The following is a 16,459-nucleotide window of genomic DNA, read 5'->3' as shown; positions in this document are numbered from 1 at the left end:
TTATCAGACTTAAAGTTTTAATAAATTTGAATTTCTAGGCTTTGCCTTTGACCTTCTAGAAATACTGGGCCAACACTCAAGCCTACAGCCTGTTTGCAGTGAGCCACACAAACAAAAAGCATCACTGTAATTCAAACCAAGAGCTGTAACACCTTCCAGCCATGACCTATGTTTGCCCATGTCTCAAAATCCAGACTTGTATTACCAGTTTTTTCAAAAGTGCATTGGTAAAGTAAATTGTATGCTGTAAATAAAAGTCACTGTCTTTAAATCTGATACTAAGTTCAAGGGATGTATGCCATGTTCACATACTCAGAGGCATAAACACTCCTCTGGAGTTTACTTTAGGTTTTGTGTGTCATGAATATCTGGAAAAATGCTAAATTCACTATTCATGCTTTTCTACTGCAGGTGAACCTCCACAAACTTCCCTGATAGACAGAACACATCTTCACTAGCATTTAAATAGTAACTAAGCTAAACCTTAGATACACATTGACTTAAAGGCTGACACATTTCACACAACAGAAGATTAGGAACTGTATATACTTAAGGCAAGAGGGCAGAAATGTACTGATGTTTCAGAGCTGAAAGATGTATCAAGTAATTTCTACATTTTACTTCCCAAATAGTTATCACAGCTAATAACTGAATTTTCAGAAAGTTCTCTGGGGCAGATTAAACTGTCTACCTAAACAGCAAGGGCAAGAACACATTTCATAATTTATTTCAGGAATCTCACATAGTGATAAAAAAAAAGTAATCATGAGATATTTTAAGTTAAAGAATAAATAAATTAGAAGTCACTCCCTCTATATAGCATTACAAGGAAAATACAGTTGGCATTTTTTCCATGTCTTCTACCAGAAGAAGCCTTTTTTCCTATGTTTACATAAAAGGTAACATGACAGGGGCTTCCTCAGATAACATCTCCATTTAATCACTAAAAAATTAGGTTAAAAGGTTGTGTTTTACATAATTAAGACCCACAGTCCCTCTCAATTTCTACAAGTATTTAACCTTCTGGACAAAAAGAAAAAAAGTGTCTTGCTGAAGTTTATTTTATACCACAATGCAGATTCAATGTCTTCCCCGAAAAAAAGCTGGATTCTTCCAAAGAAGAACAGAACTAATAATTTCTAGTTCAGTTCTCTACTGTTCATATTACTACTGATGAGTAAGATTACAATTCTGTCACAACCTACAAAACTACAATTTTTTTGTGAATTAGAAATTCTAATCCAGTGCTATTTCTTAAAGAAATGTTGCATCACATGGCCAAGTCAAATCAAACCAATATCTCTAATTCTTCATTCTTGGTATAGTTCAGATGCTGCAGCAAATTAATTTACTAATGTAACTCAGACAACTTTTGTTCCTGTGCACAACAGGCAAGTACCACTGAGGTGAAAGCAAATGCCACAACATCATTTGGAAAGCACCTGGAAGAGCATGAAAAGCGAATAAAATATCAGCATTAAAGCATTGACACAATGCTCTGTACAAAACCTCTCTATGGCACATCTGTAAAAACAGAAGATGCAATAAATTACATCTATAATAAGAGACAACTAGCAAAAAAAACCCAAAAACCAGACATAAAGAATAAGGTCTTCCCTAAGACAGATAAAGAGAACCCACATTTTTGCACAACTAGCATGCCAATTAAGACTCTAGACAATCCTACTATGAAAAGCCCATTCAGAAAACCTCAGGATCGTATCTTGTTTGTATTAGCTGAGAAATAAATATTTACTAAACATCTAACTAAGGTAAGTAACTAAACAGTTACCTAAAATAACTGTTTCATAATTGCCCTAGCTTTAGCCTAGTTGTAGAGAAGACAACAGATAGTAACAGCCACTATATTCTAAGCATTGCAGGATAATCATACAGTGGTTTGGGGGTTTTTTTGATGTCTCAGGAGCAACCAGGCAAGAAAGTCTGAAACTAAGCTTCTCTTACTGACTCACTGTGTAAATGTGCTGAAAGTCCAAGAGTCAGGAAATGCTGCACATGGTTCAGAAATGCATCATCCCTTCAGGGGAAAAACAAAAACAAACAAACAAAAAACACACACACAAAAAAAAACAAACCCAGAAGCAGTCACACAGCTTTTGTTAATGGCACCACTTCGTACATGAAAGTTGGGGAACAATGTGACCACCATACAGCATTTATTTGGCTGAGCTGGCTATAATCCTGCAGCTGAATAAGCCTCTGACTTCTAAAGTAAGGCTTCACCAGTGCTTGGGGAGCAGGGGAAAGTATTTCACTGTTGTTTTCAGAGGTTAAATGATGCCATCCTTAGCTTGAAACATGAAGGTTGCACAGAGAGCTATTAAGAAGGAGGACCATAAATAAGGCTGTATCTGAGTGACAAGGAACCTTTTCTGAGCACAAGACATCAGCCACCTTTGAAAACTTCAGGACTGAAGGAAAAGATCAACTCTCACTGCATGGAGGATGGAGAGGAGGGAAGAGCAAGTGAAATAAATCTAACTTACTAAAATTTTCATCAGCAGGGAGGGCATATCAGTGGAAGACAGGTCAGTGAAGAAAGCTATAGGCATCATTAAAAGCCTACTAGTACCTGGTACTAACATTTTTGTCAAGCAAGTGACAATTTTTCAGGTCTTAAAAAGTTTCTTCAGGATGGTTTCCAACAAAATGTATTTCAACTTTTCACAGTAGTATCCACAAGCAACAAAAAGCCAAACACCAGTCTTAGTGAGCTAAACTCAGCAATGTTTTGTATCTGTGATACATAAGATGACATTAGTAACAGATTATGTTCTTATAATGCTGACTCAGGAATGTCGAAGATGGAACAAACAGTAACAACCTCATTGTGTTGCTGCTTAAGGATCTCAAGGTGCTTGTTGCAAATGTAAACTATCATTTTCCATCAACAAATGCAAATCATCAGCCTTTACATAGTCAAGTATTTGAAACTTTACACATTAGTATTGACTATAATTATTCACAGATTTCCTCACTTTTTCGATGCTTCCATGAACGCTGATATAATAAAAGTTCAAAGTGAAAAAAAAAATACATGTATAATAGCATTGTTTCTCACCTCTTCTGGATATTTACAACGGGAGACAGCAACAGCTAGAAGCAACTGAATTTGTATTTTGCTGCTATACTGATACAAAAGTTTTATCAAGATAAAAAGTTTCAATACACTACTGACAATAAAAAGTACTGACAGGTGACTGAAGGTAGAAAAACAAAACTGAAAATGGGCAAGAACCCACTGTCAACTCCATGAAACTATATTAAACACAATCCAACTTAAATAAGAGTAAATTCCTCAGGTAACCAAACCACTTCTGATGGCTCACATCTCTCGATCTACTGATATCATCATATCAGGAATGCCACAGTCTGTCACTGGTAAATCACAGCTTACTCAAGTCAGGCACTTGCACAGTGACCAGATAGTAGAGCAAATGAAATGCTGGTTTCACCACAAACAGAGCACTACAGATGGTCCCTGCTTCAACAGGAGGCAATGAGGAATAAATGAAAAGCCAGCTGTCCTGCCTCTGAGGAGATCCCCCAGCACTTCAGAGGAGCAGCACAGACCAGTTTTACAACAGATCCCGCTCACTTTATTAGGTGAACATTTCAGCCTTGAAAAGGGATCTCAAGTAACTCTAAAATCATGAGTATACTGATGGCTTTCATAACTTTTGCTAATAACATCCCACAATTTGAAAGTTTCCTTTCAAAATAAACTGTAAACGCCCACTAAAGTTAGAGAAGGAAAAAAGCATTGCTTAACAAATGCACACAGCAACAAACACATTAAAATCACACCACTCACCCAGCCTAAAATAAATAATTTGATTCCATAACTCAACAAAAGTCATGTCAGTAACCAGAATACAAAATCTCCATAAAAACCCACGTAGTGCATGGCAAGCTGCCTGCCCCCAGCAGTCAAATCTTCTCTGAATGTTCACAGAAGTAAAAAAATTCAGATAGCCTTGTGTAGCTGGAGGCTGTTACCTTACAGAATTTAAATTCTTCTGAACTAAACCACTTTGGTTTAATTGTGCAGTGTTACACATTTCCACAATTGGAAGAGTTTAGAAATGCATTACGACTTATGCCAACTATCAAATGACGTGACGTTTGCATTTTATTGGGAGCACTGAAAAGTTCCAATCACGTTCTATATTAAAAGTTATTTTTATAATTGTTTGTATAATATTTCTGCAATACATAAGGCTTTTAAACATGTTTAAGAGAAGCCCCTAAAATTTTTATATTCCTGTAATCAGTCCCATCTTTTTCCCAGTTTGCCAATCTCCCACTAGAAATCTGCCTTTAAAATAGTTCACTAATAAAAAGCTCAAAATATTTCTACTCACAAAAGATGTACCAGATCCAATAGTGTATTTATCACCATACTGAATCTGAAGTTAAATAAATCACATAAAACAAGTCTCATTTACAAGAAAATCAAGCAAAAGCTGTTAAAAAAAGAATACATCAGTGACTGCACATCTCCCAATACCTCAAATATTTCATGTATGAGAAAACTGCAAACCAGAAAGCTAGACATAGATTAATTCTTCTGCTGAATGCATACTTTGGAATCATGCATAACGAATCAAATTACGTTTTCAGCAATTTAAAAAGCTGACATCCAAGCCACAAAAAAGAAAGGATTTGTGTTCATTTAAAAGAAGCCCATTACCAAAGCTATTGAAACAAAATAAACAAGACCCACAGTAACAGCTGGGAGGTCACGAAGCTCCTGTCTTCCTTCTGTCCCAGTGTGCTCGTTCTGGTAATGTTCAGACAGATCAGTGGGAGTTACACACACTTTCATACACAGTGGACAGATGAAGCCCTGTGAAATGTATATTTGCTTTTAAGAAACTAATAAAGACAAAAAAGCATATTTGGAATCAAATACTGTTCAAATTCTTATGCTGAAAGTTTTCTACCATCACCAAAACACCAAAAGCCAAATCCGTTTTCCTACTGGAAAGAGTTTTTGCAAACCACATATCAATGCCATGGAGAAGGCAAGAGGGAAAAGTTACTAAGAATATGAAAATAAACAAATCTAAAACACACTTTAAAAGCTAGCACAATGATGCACATTGCTTTGTATTCTCCAGGCACTCCTGGTACCCCCTCCATGAGACAAAGAAATAAGCTGCATGACAAATTGTAAAAGGACTATTAGAAGGCATCATGTCAGATCGACCACACAGTTTCCCGTAAGGTTGTCCAGATGTTTCACAGAATGAAAGACAAGGGTGGTATTGCAGAAATACCCCTGTAAATTAGTAAGAAAGTTTGCAGCAGCAGGAGAGGTCTGGGTGCCAGCAAAGCTGGACATCTATCTGCCTGGCATGCTCAGTTAGGGAAAAGTACCCACCTTCCTTGGTAGAATTTAAAAAAACTCAGCATGCTCACCAGATATTTACCAAAGCCAAAAGTTAAATCAGTTTCTGCAGAACAACAGTTTTACATCTTCAAAACACAAGCTACATGCCCAAGCACCTGGAAAAAGTAAGGTGGAAGGTTTAGAGCTGTGGGCATCTGATCACACTGCTGCCTAGAAGAAGTCTGCATCTCCATGGAAGGGGACTACAGGGGTGGGCAGAAGTGACAACATAATGCCCCGTGCATGCATGGAAAGGTTAAGGCCCCTTACAAAAAGGGTATCTGTGGCAGACCTGTGCAGCTAACACAGCCACGTTACACTAATGAAAAGGTAAGCATGCTGCTGGATTCACTGCAAGCAGAGTACTTAGCAATCCTGCTCTGCAGATGGAGTTGCCCTGGGACCTAAACTAAAAAAGTAGGATAGGCTCAAAAATATCCTCCCTTAGTCAGTACGCTGACTAAAAGATGTAGCTAGACTTGATTACAGGGCTCTGTGTGACCTGAAATGCTGATGTGGCTGCAGACAGAACTAAAACAGATTTTCACCTCTCCTTGAGATAGGAATGGTTTGAATTCTGACTTCCCCAATCCTTTTGCCTCATGCTGCTATTCTCAAAAATAAGGAGCAATTTCAACTAGGCCTGAGAAGATAGGAAACATGATACTCTGCACAGATTTAACAGTTTTTTCTCCATTTGAATCCTGCAGAAATACAAATGAGAAAATCTAGCTAAGAAAATGGAGTGAAAATAAGCCAAATGGATTTCTAACTTTGCTTAATATTGAAGAACCAGGTGGGATCATAACTACGCAATGGAGAGCAAACATTATACAAGGTCTGTCTACGGTACTCCTGGAGAAAAGTTCTCAGAGAGACAGCACCCCAAGACAGGTGCGCAGAAAAAGGAAGAGCAACAGAAAGGCTCAAGCTATGTGCTCTAATGCATGAATCTCAGGAGAGTAAGGGCCCATCACCTGCTTCAGAGCTCAAACAGATTTTGAAATTAGGTGGTAAGAACAGCCCACTTGTAATAAATGTAAGACAGTGGAATTATTGAAAACTAAAAGACACTTCTTCATGTTAAACATTTAATAATACAGACATACCACCACTTTGAAAGCTTGTTCTACTCCAGGAAAATACTGCTACATTAATATTGAGGTACCTTGTGACACCCACCAGTTGTACAGTCAGTGATACTGCACTGATATTAACAGAATTGTGCAGTATTATTCAAACTTTGGAAAGGAGCAATTATCTCATCGAACACTTTTGTGCCTGAATTAAGTACAAAAGAAATGATGTTTTCGTCTGCAATTTCTGAACATTTATTTGCGTCAGGGATGGTGTAAATATACAAAAAAGATTTGGTCTCAGAAATGCCTGGCAGGTATAATATGCAGCAAAATATTAAGGAATGTCTGATTATACTGACAATTATGAGGCTTCAAGAAACAATAAACAAGTAGATGCCTAGATGGAAGGAAATAAGGAATTTTAAAAGCACGGTGAAAGTTTTTTATCTCTTATCATAGCAGGCACAGTAATATTTGAATCATCATACACTTTACTCAGTGTAGGAAAGGGCACTTTGCTCCCTTTAATGCTGTATATGGGAGTAATTAACCTTGCACCACATTTGTATGCTAATCTTGCAACATTTTCAAGATGGCTAATCAGGGTACATTAGCACAAACTAGCTTCAACAGCCAGTGAAGTCAGTTTGCATTTTTCAGAGTTAATATTTGACAACACTGTAAATCCAAAGACATTGTATTATGGGACTAAAGCAAGAATAACAACTTATTCTGCTGGTATGCTATACAGTATATAAAAAATGCATAGGATTTTCAAGTGATAGATATATACAACGACAACAGAGAAAACCCAACACATTTGATACTTTACAAGGAGGAAGAAATTTCCAGTACACCCTATAGCTTAGCAGAAGCAAGGTGAAAAGGCTGTAGAAGTGTGATAAAAAGTTTAGCCTTGTTTTCTGGAACTCTCATAGAAGATTTATTAATGAGGAGTCAAGCGTATGTCTCATTGCTTTTAATTTTAGAAACTCACCTCTAGGATTATAGGAAGGATTGCTTGTGACCACTTAAGAAAGCTAAGCCTAAATAACAGTTACGTATAAACACGGCCTAGCCTCCCTTTTTTATTTAAATAACCAATTCTTAGAAGATGACACTTCTGAGTGTTTATTTAGTACAGCTGCTATTTAGGTAGGTCATCAACAGTGCCTCCCAACAGCTTCATAGATCAGAGAAACAGCACCCAAGGCCTAAGGGTCCAGGCCCGAGGCCGTGGCACAGTACCTCGGAGGTGCCCTCGTTGTTCACGTCCACGGCATTTCCTGGGGTGGCAGATGAATCCGAATCAGAGCTCTGAGACCCACCTCTACCCGGAGTCTGAAAGAGAGGGGGGAGAGAAAAAAATGAGTATCTACAGGCTGTATTTAATAATGCGTGGTACAATGATATGCAAAGGCCTGTCTTCTACTTGTTGAAATACAGAAGTATTTTCCCTCCACAAGGGTAATGAAGTAAACAAGCTGACAAGCAATTATATAATTTTCAGTGCAACACTTCAACAAAAGCTTTTATTCAAGACTCTCCATGCATCAAAGAACAAGCAGACAACAGAACTGAAGGCCAGGATTTTAAACCACTTCCTCTCACACGAATGCTCAACACAAAATAAAGTATTAGGCCAAACTCTGTCTTTGTATCACTCTCGTATTAAATCAGGTCTCTGTATCCAATAGGAAAATACTAGAAATTCCAACCTAAGCAGTTTTAGAAGTAATAAACCATAATAAATATATAAATAAATATCATACTACTTTTTTGATAATTTGTCTACAATCTGAATGAGCCTTTAAGTACTTTAAAGTCAGAAAACCAAAGTGTGACCCTGCTGATACAATAAGCACACAAGCAGGTACACTGCCTTAACTTGGAAAAAATAAAATCAAAATTCAAGCCTGTGGCAAAGCTAAAGCAGTTAGTAAGTAAGACAACTTACAAAAAAACAACAGTAGTGATTTGAAACTACAGATTTAGAGAAACTAAGCATATCAATTTGAGATGCTACACAACTCAAAATCTGGATAGATAAATCACAACTTATAATACCTTTTTAACTATAAATTTGATTTAAATTTAATTTAACTTCACTTACACATCTCTAGAACACCACTGCTTGACAGAAGAGTTAGCATTCTCAAAGAAAACATCAGTAATTATCTCAATATGTACATGCAATCCTACCTTCAACCAAAAATAGAAGTTCATTATCCAACTTCATTATGACACTTGTAAATGGGGTAAAGTAATGCAACTGCTGTATTTTAGCCCATTTGGAAATACTCGCAATAAAGGATTTTTTAATTTAATATAGGGGGATTAAAGTACAGTATTTTAAATATATAGATGGAAATTCACAGGGGGAGGGAGAGAAGCAGATAAACAGTTTTAGTTTCGAGATCTTGGTGTCTCCAAAATCTTATTTGGTTTAGAATTTTCTTGCTCAAACAGAATCTTTTTTTTTTTCCAGACAAATCAGCTAACCTTTTATAAGATATCTGCAGGACACAGGCTTTTCCATACTTTGAAAATTAAGCACATTTTCTGCTTTTTTCTTTCTAAAGAACGTTCTACTTCCAACTTTTGTAAAGATAACAGCGTTTTATTACTAATAAAATTTTAACAATATGCAATAAAAAGGCCAAGTTTACTAATTAGGATTCCTAGTGACATACAGTTCAATTTCAGAAAGGCTCCAAAGACAAGCCAAAGGGATGTGAGGAGGAGGGAAGCATCAAGCTATCAGGGCTGGAGTCAATATGTGAAGGAGAGAGCTGCCTCTCTCGTTATTCCAGCCTTCTCTGGGATCATCAGTTGAGTCATCTATATACACTGGTTTTCCTCCTCTTTTGTATTTTAGTTGTTTTGTGTTTCTAAATAACGTAAGAATGCACTATAGTTCCCTGGTACAGCATAAAAAAGCAACAGGCAAAATGACGCAAGCTCTCCAAGTTAATTTCAGGAGAAGCAAAAAAGGGTGGAAACCAACAATAGGATGGACATGCAAAGCACTTCTAAGGGAAAGCATCAGTAATTCTCCTCCAGGTCTCTGACAGAGAGTAAAAAAGGCACATCCCAGCACGGACCATGGGCACATGCTCTTCGGGTTTTCATATGACACCAAACTGGCAGGGCCAGTTGATAACCCCATCAGAGGCACACAGATGGGCTGGAGGAAGGGGTCAACAGGAACCTCAGGCAGTTCAGCAAGGACAAATGCAGAGTCCTTTGCCTGGGTTGGAAAACTCCTGGCAGCAACACAGGCCCCTCTGCTGAAAAGGACCCAGAGCTCGTGTCAGACAGCAAGGCAAACAGAAGCCAGCAGCGTGCCCTGGCAGCAGAGAGAGACACCAGAACCCTGGGTTGTATTAATGGGAACCCAGCCAACCCACCCAGGGATGTGATCATCCCCCCCACTGGCCCAGCACCCATTGGACCACACTGAGATACCACATCCAGTTTTGGCTCTCCCAGTCCAGGGAGGACACTGATAAACCAGAGTGAGTTCAGTAAAATGCCACCAAGACAGCTGGGGCTGGAGCACCTGCCCTGTGGAAAGGGGCTGAGTAAACAGGGCTGGCTAGGTTTAGGGCTGAGACAGCTTTGGGAGGGCCTAATAGCACCAGCACCACCACCACCTACAGGGAGGTTATCAAAAAACAGGAAGCCAAGCTACTCCCAGGAATGCACAGTGGAACAAGTAGACACAAAAACTGGAACAGGAGAGGCTTGTAGACACAAAAAAAAAAGCTTCTCCAGTGCAAGACCAAGACTTAGCAGCCTGCTCCTGACCTCCACTCTCATCCTGCTTGCAGCAGGAGCTCAGACAGAATGCTCCTGAGCTCCCTTCCCACCCAAAGTGCTGCTCCACAGAAACACGTCCTGCAGGAGAGCTCTGAAATGCACATTCAGTAACTTCATTAATGCAGACATGAATTTTGTGCATTGGCAGTCAGTGGAATTATATTTAGAACAACTGGTAAGTTGTAGCCAAGTTTCCCAGTAAGAGAGCTAAGTTAGAACATCCCACCTATTGTTATAAATAGTTTTCTTCAGTTGACACAGTTCAGAAGATCCTTCCCATGCAACCCATAAACAACAATCATGCAAACCAGAGGTCAGGCTCACTTCTGAAACCATTTTGTGCAAGAACAAGGAATCCAAAAGAGATGTAGACACACGTACTTATACATAAGGGAAAATGAAGAGGTCAGGTGTCAAAGCTTTCTTCCATAGAGGAGCTAAACTTCCAAAATATAAAAACCCATTTCCTACTGCAAGGAATTTTTAAAAAGGCTTTAGAAGTCTGAACATCATCAAAAGGTTTTTATATGACAGCTCTTCTTCTAGAATGCCTGAGAACTTGGACCCCTATCTGTCCCAGCATCTATATTCACAAGTAGAAAAGGGACATTTTAAAATGGAAAAAATGTCAGCATTAATGGATGTTTACAGGAAGTGGAAGGCTGCTGATCCACTCTTCAGCTCCAAAAACTGAAGAATGTGCCTTCACGTAGCTTTGGACAGAAAGACACACGAGTAGAGGGAGAGCTTGAACAAATCAGAGATTATTACAACCTCCAGGATAAATGCTCTTCTATTGAAAGAACAGTCCTAATACTATGTGGTTGATTGAAGTATTTGCTTTATGAAACATTTCAGACATGCTACAATGACACTAAAAAGGATCCACATGGCATGTCTTATTACATGCAACACACAAGGTGGAAATTATTAAACAGTACCTGTCAAAAAATCCTTTTAAGGATCAGCTGGTCCCCCATCTTTTAATATTTAAAAAATTCAACATGTTCTCTTTAAAAGAGAAAGAATAATTCTAAAATAGATTTAGAAAACTTAGGACAAATAGGTGGCATTTTCTAGTGAATGGATTGCAAAAGGAAGAAAGGTGGTAAAGAGAGAGGTCATTAAGAAACTTTCAAGATCATGAGAAACACACGTAGCCTCCATTTGTGAAGTAATACAGACTAGCAAGAAAAAATTTATACAAATTTGCAAGGATGTTGTGGAAACCAAGGCTATAAATGCAATTAATTTATCTTTCAAAGCTATAATTTAAACATCCTTCACCAGCCAAATAAAAAATGGGAAATTAGGAATATTTTTAGTTGATTATTGCATTACCAAATAGGTTCCCATATGGGGAACCATATTCCCGTATGGGCCAGGCTCCCAGACCACTGTTGTATCATTTTCCATAAAAAAAAAAAAAAATAAAATTAAAAAGTCACAACACATTTACCAACTCAGACTTTGGGAACTAAGGAAAAAATCAGAATTATGCTCTTTTTTTTTTTTTTTTTTTTGGACTATATAGGGGAGCAAAAGATTGACTTAAAAATTCTATAGAAAAAGTAAATTTTCACACAGGCTTCTGTACATGTATTTTTCTGAAATTAACATTTGACCCTTACAGGCACACTGGGAGTTGAAAGACTGATGCAAAATCAGTCTTCCACCCAGCATATTTCTTTTCTAGTTGTCAGAGCTATTTTTGTTTGCTCTGCAGACAAGTGTATACTCTACTACTAGCACTAGAGTTAGAGAAGACACTAAACTGTATAACAAAACTGCAAGCTAATATAAAGAAACACTATTCACAACAAAAAACACAACAACTGCAGCTTGTTTTCTAAAAAGGAATAGAAAATTGTATAATGAATGAGCTAAGCTAAATGCATTAAAATGATGGAGTGTAAATATGGATTGCTACCATGCCATTTTTGCATAGTCATTTATCTGTCTGTAGCTGTGCTCCATTCAGTCCTGATATTCAATTCAGAATAAATTAAACCTCTGAAAAAACACGTTAAGCCTTGAGAAAGTCTGAATAAATATGGATTGGTACAGTCTCCCCAGCACAGATTTAAATACTATGGAAGGGTACTACTGTCCAAACGTATTAATGTCCCAAAGCAACAAACAAGATGCCAGAATGAGAAGGTAAGGCCAAATCCCTCATCACACAATTCTCAGTGACAGAAACAGTTCACTGCAACACAGAACAGTAACATTGTTTACTTGTAAAGAAGCATGACGCTATTTTATTACTCCATAAAATGAAATGACTCCTCAGTTCACAGGGCACAAAACCTTTCTTTCCCATTGCACCAAAGATTCCATACCAGCAGACTTTGTGCCCAGGAAGAGGCACACGCTCCCCCTTCAGCCCCACAGGGAGAGCAGGAGCATGGCTGCAGTTCAGCATCCACCATGTGAATACACTATCTGGCAAGCCTTGAAATTATAACCATAAAAGAGAAATTTACAGGTAAGGCATGAGATGCCCTGCATCCCAGACAATTAAGTATCTCTGCTTCTGAGCTTGGAGTAAGAGAGAAGGTGACTGTTTCACCCAGCCTTCAGAAATGAGCAAAGCCCCCCGCCCCATTCTCCACCTAGACCTCAAGATCTCAAGACCAAGAACTCAAGTATGGTTAGAAACAGAGCAATAGGATCTTACCACCCAGATACAGCACAGTGGCTAACACTTGCAGACAGACAGCTAAAAGCAAAGAACGAGGACAAACTCATGTAACCAGTTACCACACTGGCCCAGCAGATGAGTACTTCTCTACAAAACATGAGCAATAGAAAGAAGCCTCAGAAGAGGGTTAAAGTAATCAAGTTTTCCACTAGCTGAAAAGAAAAGCTTTCTCCTTACAAAAAGTGAGGGTTTTTTTTCTTCTCATTCAAGTTTTGGTATCTTGCAAATACAAGAAGTGAGCTCTGCTTCAACAGGCCAGAGGCAGCAGCTACTGTCCCACAAGTAGATGAGCAACAGAGAGGGGACATAATGACCCAATGAGCAATATTCAGTTGTAACAAGTAGGTAGAGTACTTTCCATTTTGAAAATGCGCTACTCAAAGTCACCATTAAGATGCTTCTAAAACCAGGAATTACAATTGGAAGACATAAAAAGGTGATCAGGCAAAAGTAGTATAAAAAAGAAACATCCAGTGTTTTTAAAATTTGGGAATCAGAATTTTGAATAAGTGACTAGGACTGTAAACTGTATCCTAGTAGCTTCTGTCTTCTAAACATGCTTCCAGAACTCAAGTTATTTCATCAGTACTGGCTAGCAACCCAGGTAGGAAGGATAGCAGTACCTATAACCACATAATAAATCCAATCCATATACAAGAAACTATGCTTCAGATACTAAAATGCATGGGAAGGGGGAGTGGGGGAGGAAGGTATCCCAGCTACATTAATGATGCCCAAGAAATGGGTCAGGATTAGGTTCCTTGGCCTTCAAATTACTGCCTCAGAGATGGGAAAGATATGCTCTTTATTAAAAATATTGACAGCAAACTAAAGCTCACTTTTAACAAAGTACATCAGAAGTCTTTTTCATACTTTGCCAACCACAGATTGCAAGTCAAAAAGGTATGTATGAGGTATGTATACATACAATCACTACTTTTATAGAAGGCCCACTACTTTTATAGAAGGCCTAAAACCCTACTAATACGAGATGGATTTTTCAAAAACATAGTTATTTGCAGCAATTAAAAGATTAACACCTTTAAAAATCTTGGCATTTCTCTAGTTTTTTGGTCAGGAAGACATTTGTTTCACATTTGTTGGCAATTAGCTCTGTTGTAATCCTGTAATTTTCAGGAGCCACTGGGGAATTACTATTTGTTTAAACTTTTCAGGGAAGACAGCTGATTTTAACACACAAAACTTTTGTACGAACTTCAGATTTTTATAGGAAGTGTTTAGCTGAACTTATATTTGGGGGGGGGATTTCCTTTGGCACAGTATCAAGTTTTTTCTTCTCTCATAGAGACAAAAATCTTGTTATTTCTCAGAATTAATAAACACCTAGTTAAATGCTGCCAATATTTAATTAGGTCCGTACCAAGTTTCCCTGCTTGTTAGCAGGGCTTCCCATCAAACTTCAGGAAGGAAATTCTTCCCTGTAAACACGAAGCTTCAAATAGACCAAGAACGAGCTTCACCTGCTCGGGGTCTATGATCATAACACAATCTGAGGCATGCTTTAGGCTGAGAAAGTTGGCTGTATAGGTATCAACGCACTTTCTTCCCCTCTGTTAACTCCCTCTCTTGCAGCAATGCTTCCTCGCATGGCAGTGAAGGAAAGCCCGCCAGCATTTCCAATAAAACACCCTTTCAGAGGTGTTACACTTCGAAAGTAACACCAGATAAAACACCGAGGGCAGCTGGTTTCCCAGATGGAGCCGTGAGCACCTTCTGCGTGACACCGACGCGGCTCTCCCGCAGCACAGGATCTGGAGCTCAGTCTTCCCACCTTCGGCGTGGATTCAACCCTCTTTTGGGTGCATCCTCCAGCCGAGCGGCAGGGATGGAGGGTTCCCAGCACCCTGTGCCAGGCCGACACCTGCCCTTCCCACCTCCCTGGCAGCTCCCACCCCAGCCACCCGCGAACTGCGAGGCAGCCGACACCGCCGCCGAGATACGCAAGGATTTGGGGGAAGGCGAGAAAGATTTCATAAAGGGGTGTCACAACTCGGCTTTGCAAACCGGGCAGAGCTGCCGGAAAAGCCGGTTCCTGAAAAAAGGCAGACGGCTGGCCGCTGGGCTGACTTTCGGCGTTAGGGGCCTGTTTGCTTGCTGGCCCCCACCCAGGAAAATAACCCCAGGTCCCCCCGGCGGCTCCCCCCAGCCTGGGCTTCCCCGGAGCCCGCCCTCAGCGCGGGGGGAGGGCTGGAAGGGGTCGGGGGTTTGGGGGGGGGGGGGGGAGGATGGCAGCCAAAGCGACGGGCGAAGGCGGCGGGCGGAGACGCCGTGGCGCTGCGGGAAGGAGCCACGCCGGGACAGGGCCGCCGCTCGCCCCGCCAACAGGCCCCTCGCCCGGCTGCGGAGACCCGCCCGCCGGGGGCACCCCCGCCCTGTCCGAGGGACGCCACCGCCTCCAGCGCGGTATCCCGGGCCCGTCCCGCCCCGTCGGGGCTGCGGCCACCCCCCGCAGCCGGCAGCGGCGGACAAGCTCATGGCCTCCGAGGGCCTAAACCCTCCCTTGCCTTTAGGATGAGCCGGGCCGGGCCGGTGGCTCTGGCTCCGCCGCGGGGAGCCCAGTCGGGAGCCCGGCCGGCACCAGGAAGCGGCACCTTCTCGCCACGCCAGGACAAGGCAAGGCGAGGCACGCCGCCTTCGCTGCCGCTGCCTCCGGGGCGGGTCTCGCTGCCTTACCCGCTGCAGAATCCGCCTGAACATGGTGGCGGAGCCCGGATGCCGCCGTGCGGCCGCGGCAAAGCCGAGGGGGAAGCCGCGGGGCTCCGCGCAGCGCCGCCCCCGCTCCGCAGGAGCCCGGCGTGGCCCGCTTGCCCCGTGACAGCCGCCGCGGCCGGGGAGGCGGGGCAGCCGCCGCGCCGGGGCGGAACCGCTCCGCTCCACACCGCACCGCGCCGCGCCGCACCGCCCCTGGGAGGGCCGGGCCGGGCCGGGCCGGTCGGGTCGGGCGGGGATGGAGCAGCCGCTTCCCGGTCCCGGCGTGCCGGGGAAAGGAAAAATAAGGAGAAGTCGGAAGGCACCCGGGCGAAGGAGCCAGGCCGGCGGGGGCTGCTCCCCTGGATGGAGCGGCGGTGGCGAGGGGTCTGCTAGCCGAGCTCCTCCGCGGGGCCCTGAGCCGGGGCCCGGCTTCTTCCCGCCGCGCCAGGCCCGGCACCGCAGCGCTCGGTGCGTCTCCCGCTCGCTGCCTGGCTCCGGCGGGGAGCCGGGAGCTGAGGAGGGGGAGAAGGAGGACGGCAGCATCTGCCCCCCCGGCCTTGGCCTCCTCCCGCCCCGCCTGCAGTGCCCCGGCAGCCCGTCTGCCGCGACAAGGCCGGGCGGGCCGCCGGCAGCTGCAGGGCACCCTCGGTACTGTCATTTCTCTGGAATCGGGCCGTGGCCAGGGGAAGGAAATCAACTGCATCTTGAACTCGAAGCCGAAGGCTC

General features: G+C 41.9%; 1 protein-coding gene across 2 annotated transcripts in view; it reads right to left on the bottom strand.

Annotated features, from left to right (window-relative positions):
• Positions 1-15,799, bottom strand: part of EEA1 (early endosome antigen 1) — a 71,129-nt gene extending 55,330 nt beyond the window's left edge. Inside the window, exons 1-3 of one of the 2 annotated variants that reach the window (XM_030449422.1) lie at positions 15,716-15,799; positions 7,744-7,836; positions 4,748-4,870 (exon numbers count right to left, since the gene is read on the bottom strand). In XM_030449422.1, the coding sequence (XP_030305282.1) occupies positions 4,748-4,870; positions 7,744-7,836; positions 15,716-15,739 (240 nt within the window). In that variant the 5' untranslated portion in view covers positions 15,740-15,799. The remainder of the gene's footprint in view (positions 1-4,747; positions 4,871-7,743; positions 7,837-15,715) is intronic. The other variant, XM_030449431.1, reaches the window with a different exon arrangement.
• Positions 15,800-16,459: the final 660 nt, after the last annotated feature.

This window comes from Calypte anna, chromosome 1 (assembly GCF_003957555.1).
Source record: "Calypte anna isolate BGI_N300 chromosome 1, bCalAnn1_v1.p, whole genome shotgun sequence".
In the NCBI taxonomy this organism is placed as follows: domain Eukaryota; kingdom Metazoa; phylum Chordata; class Aves; order Apodiformes; family Trochilidae; genus Calypte; species Calypte anna.
The sequence above is the reverse complement of the archived record's forward strand: the minus strand, read 5'-3'. Positions and strand labels throughout refer to the sequence as shown.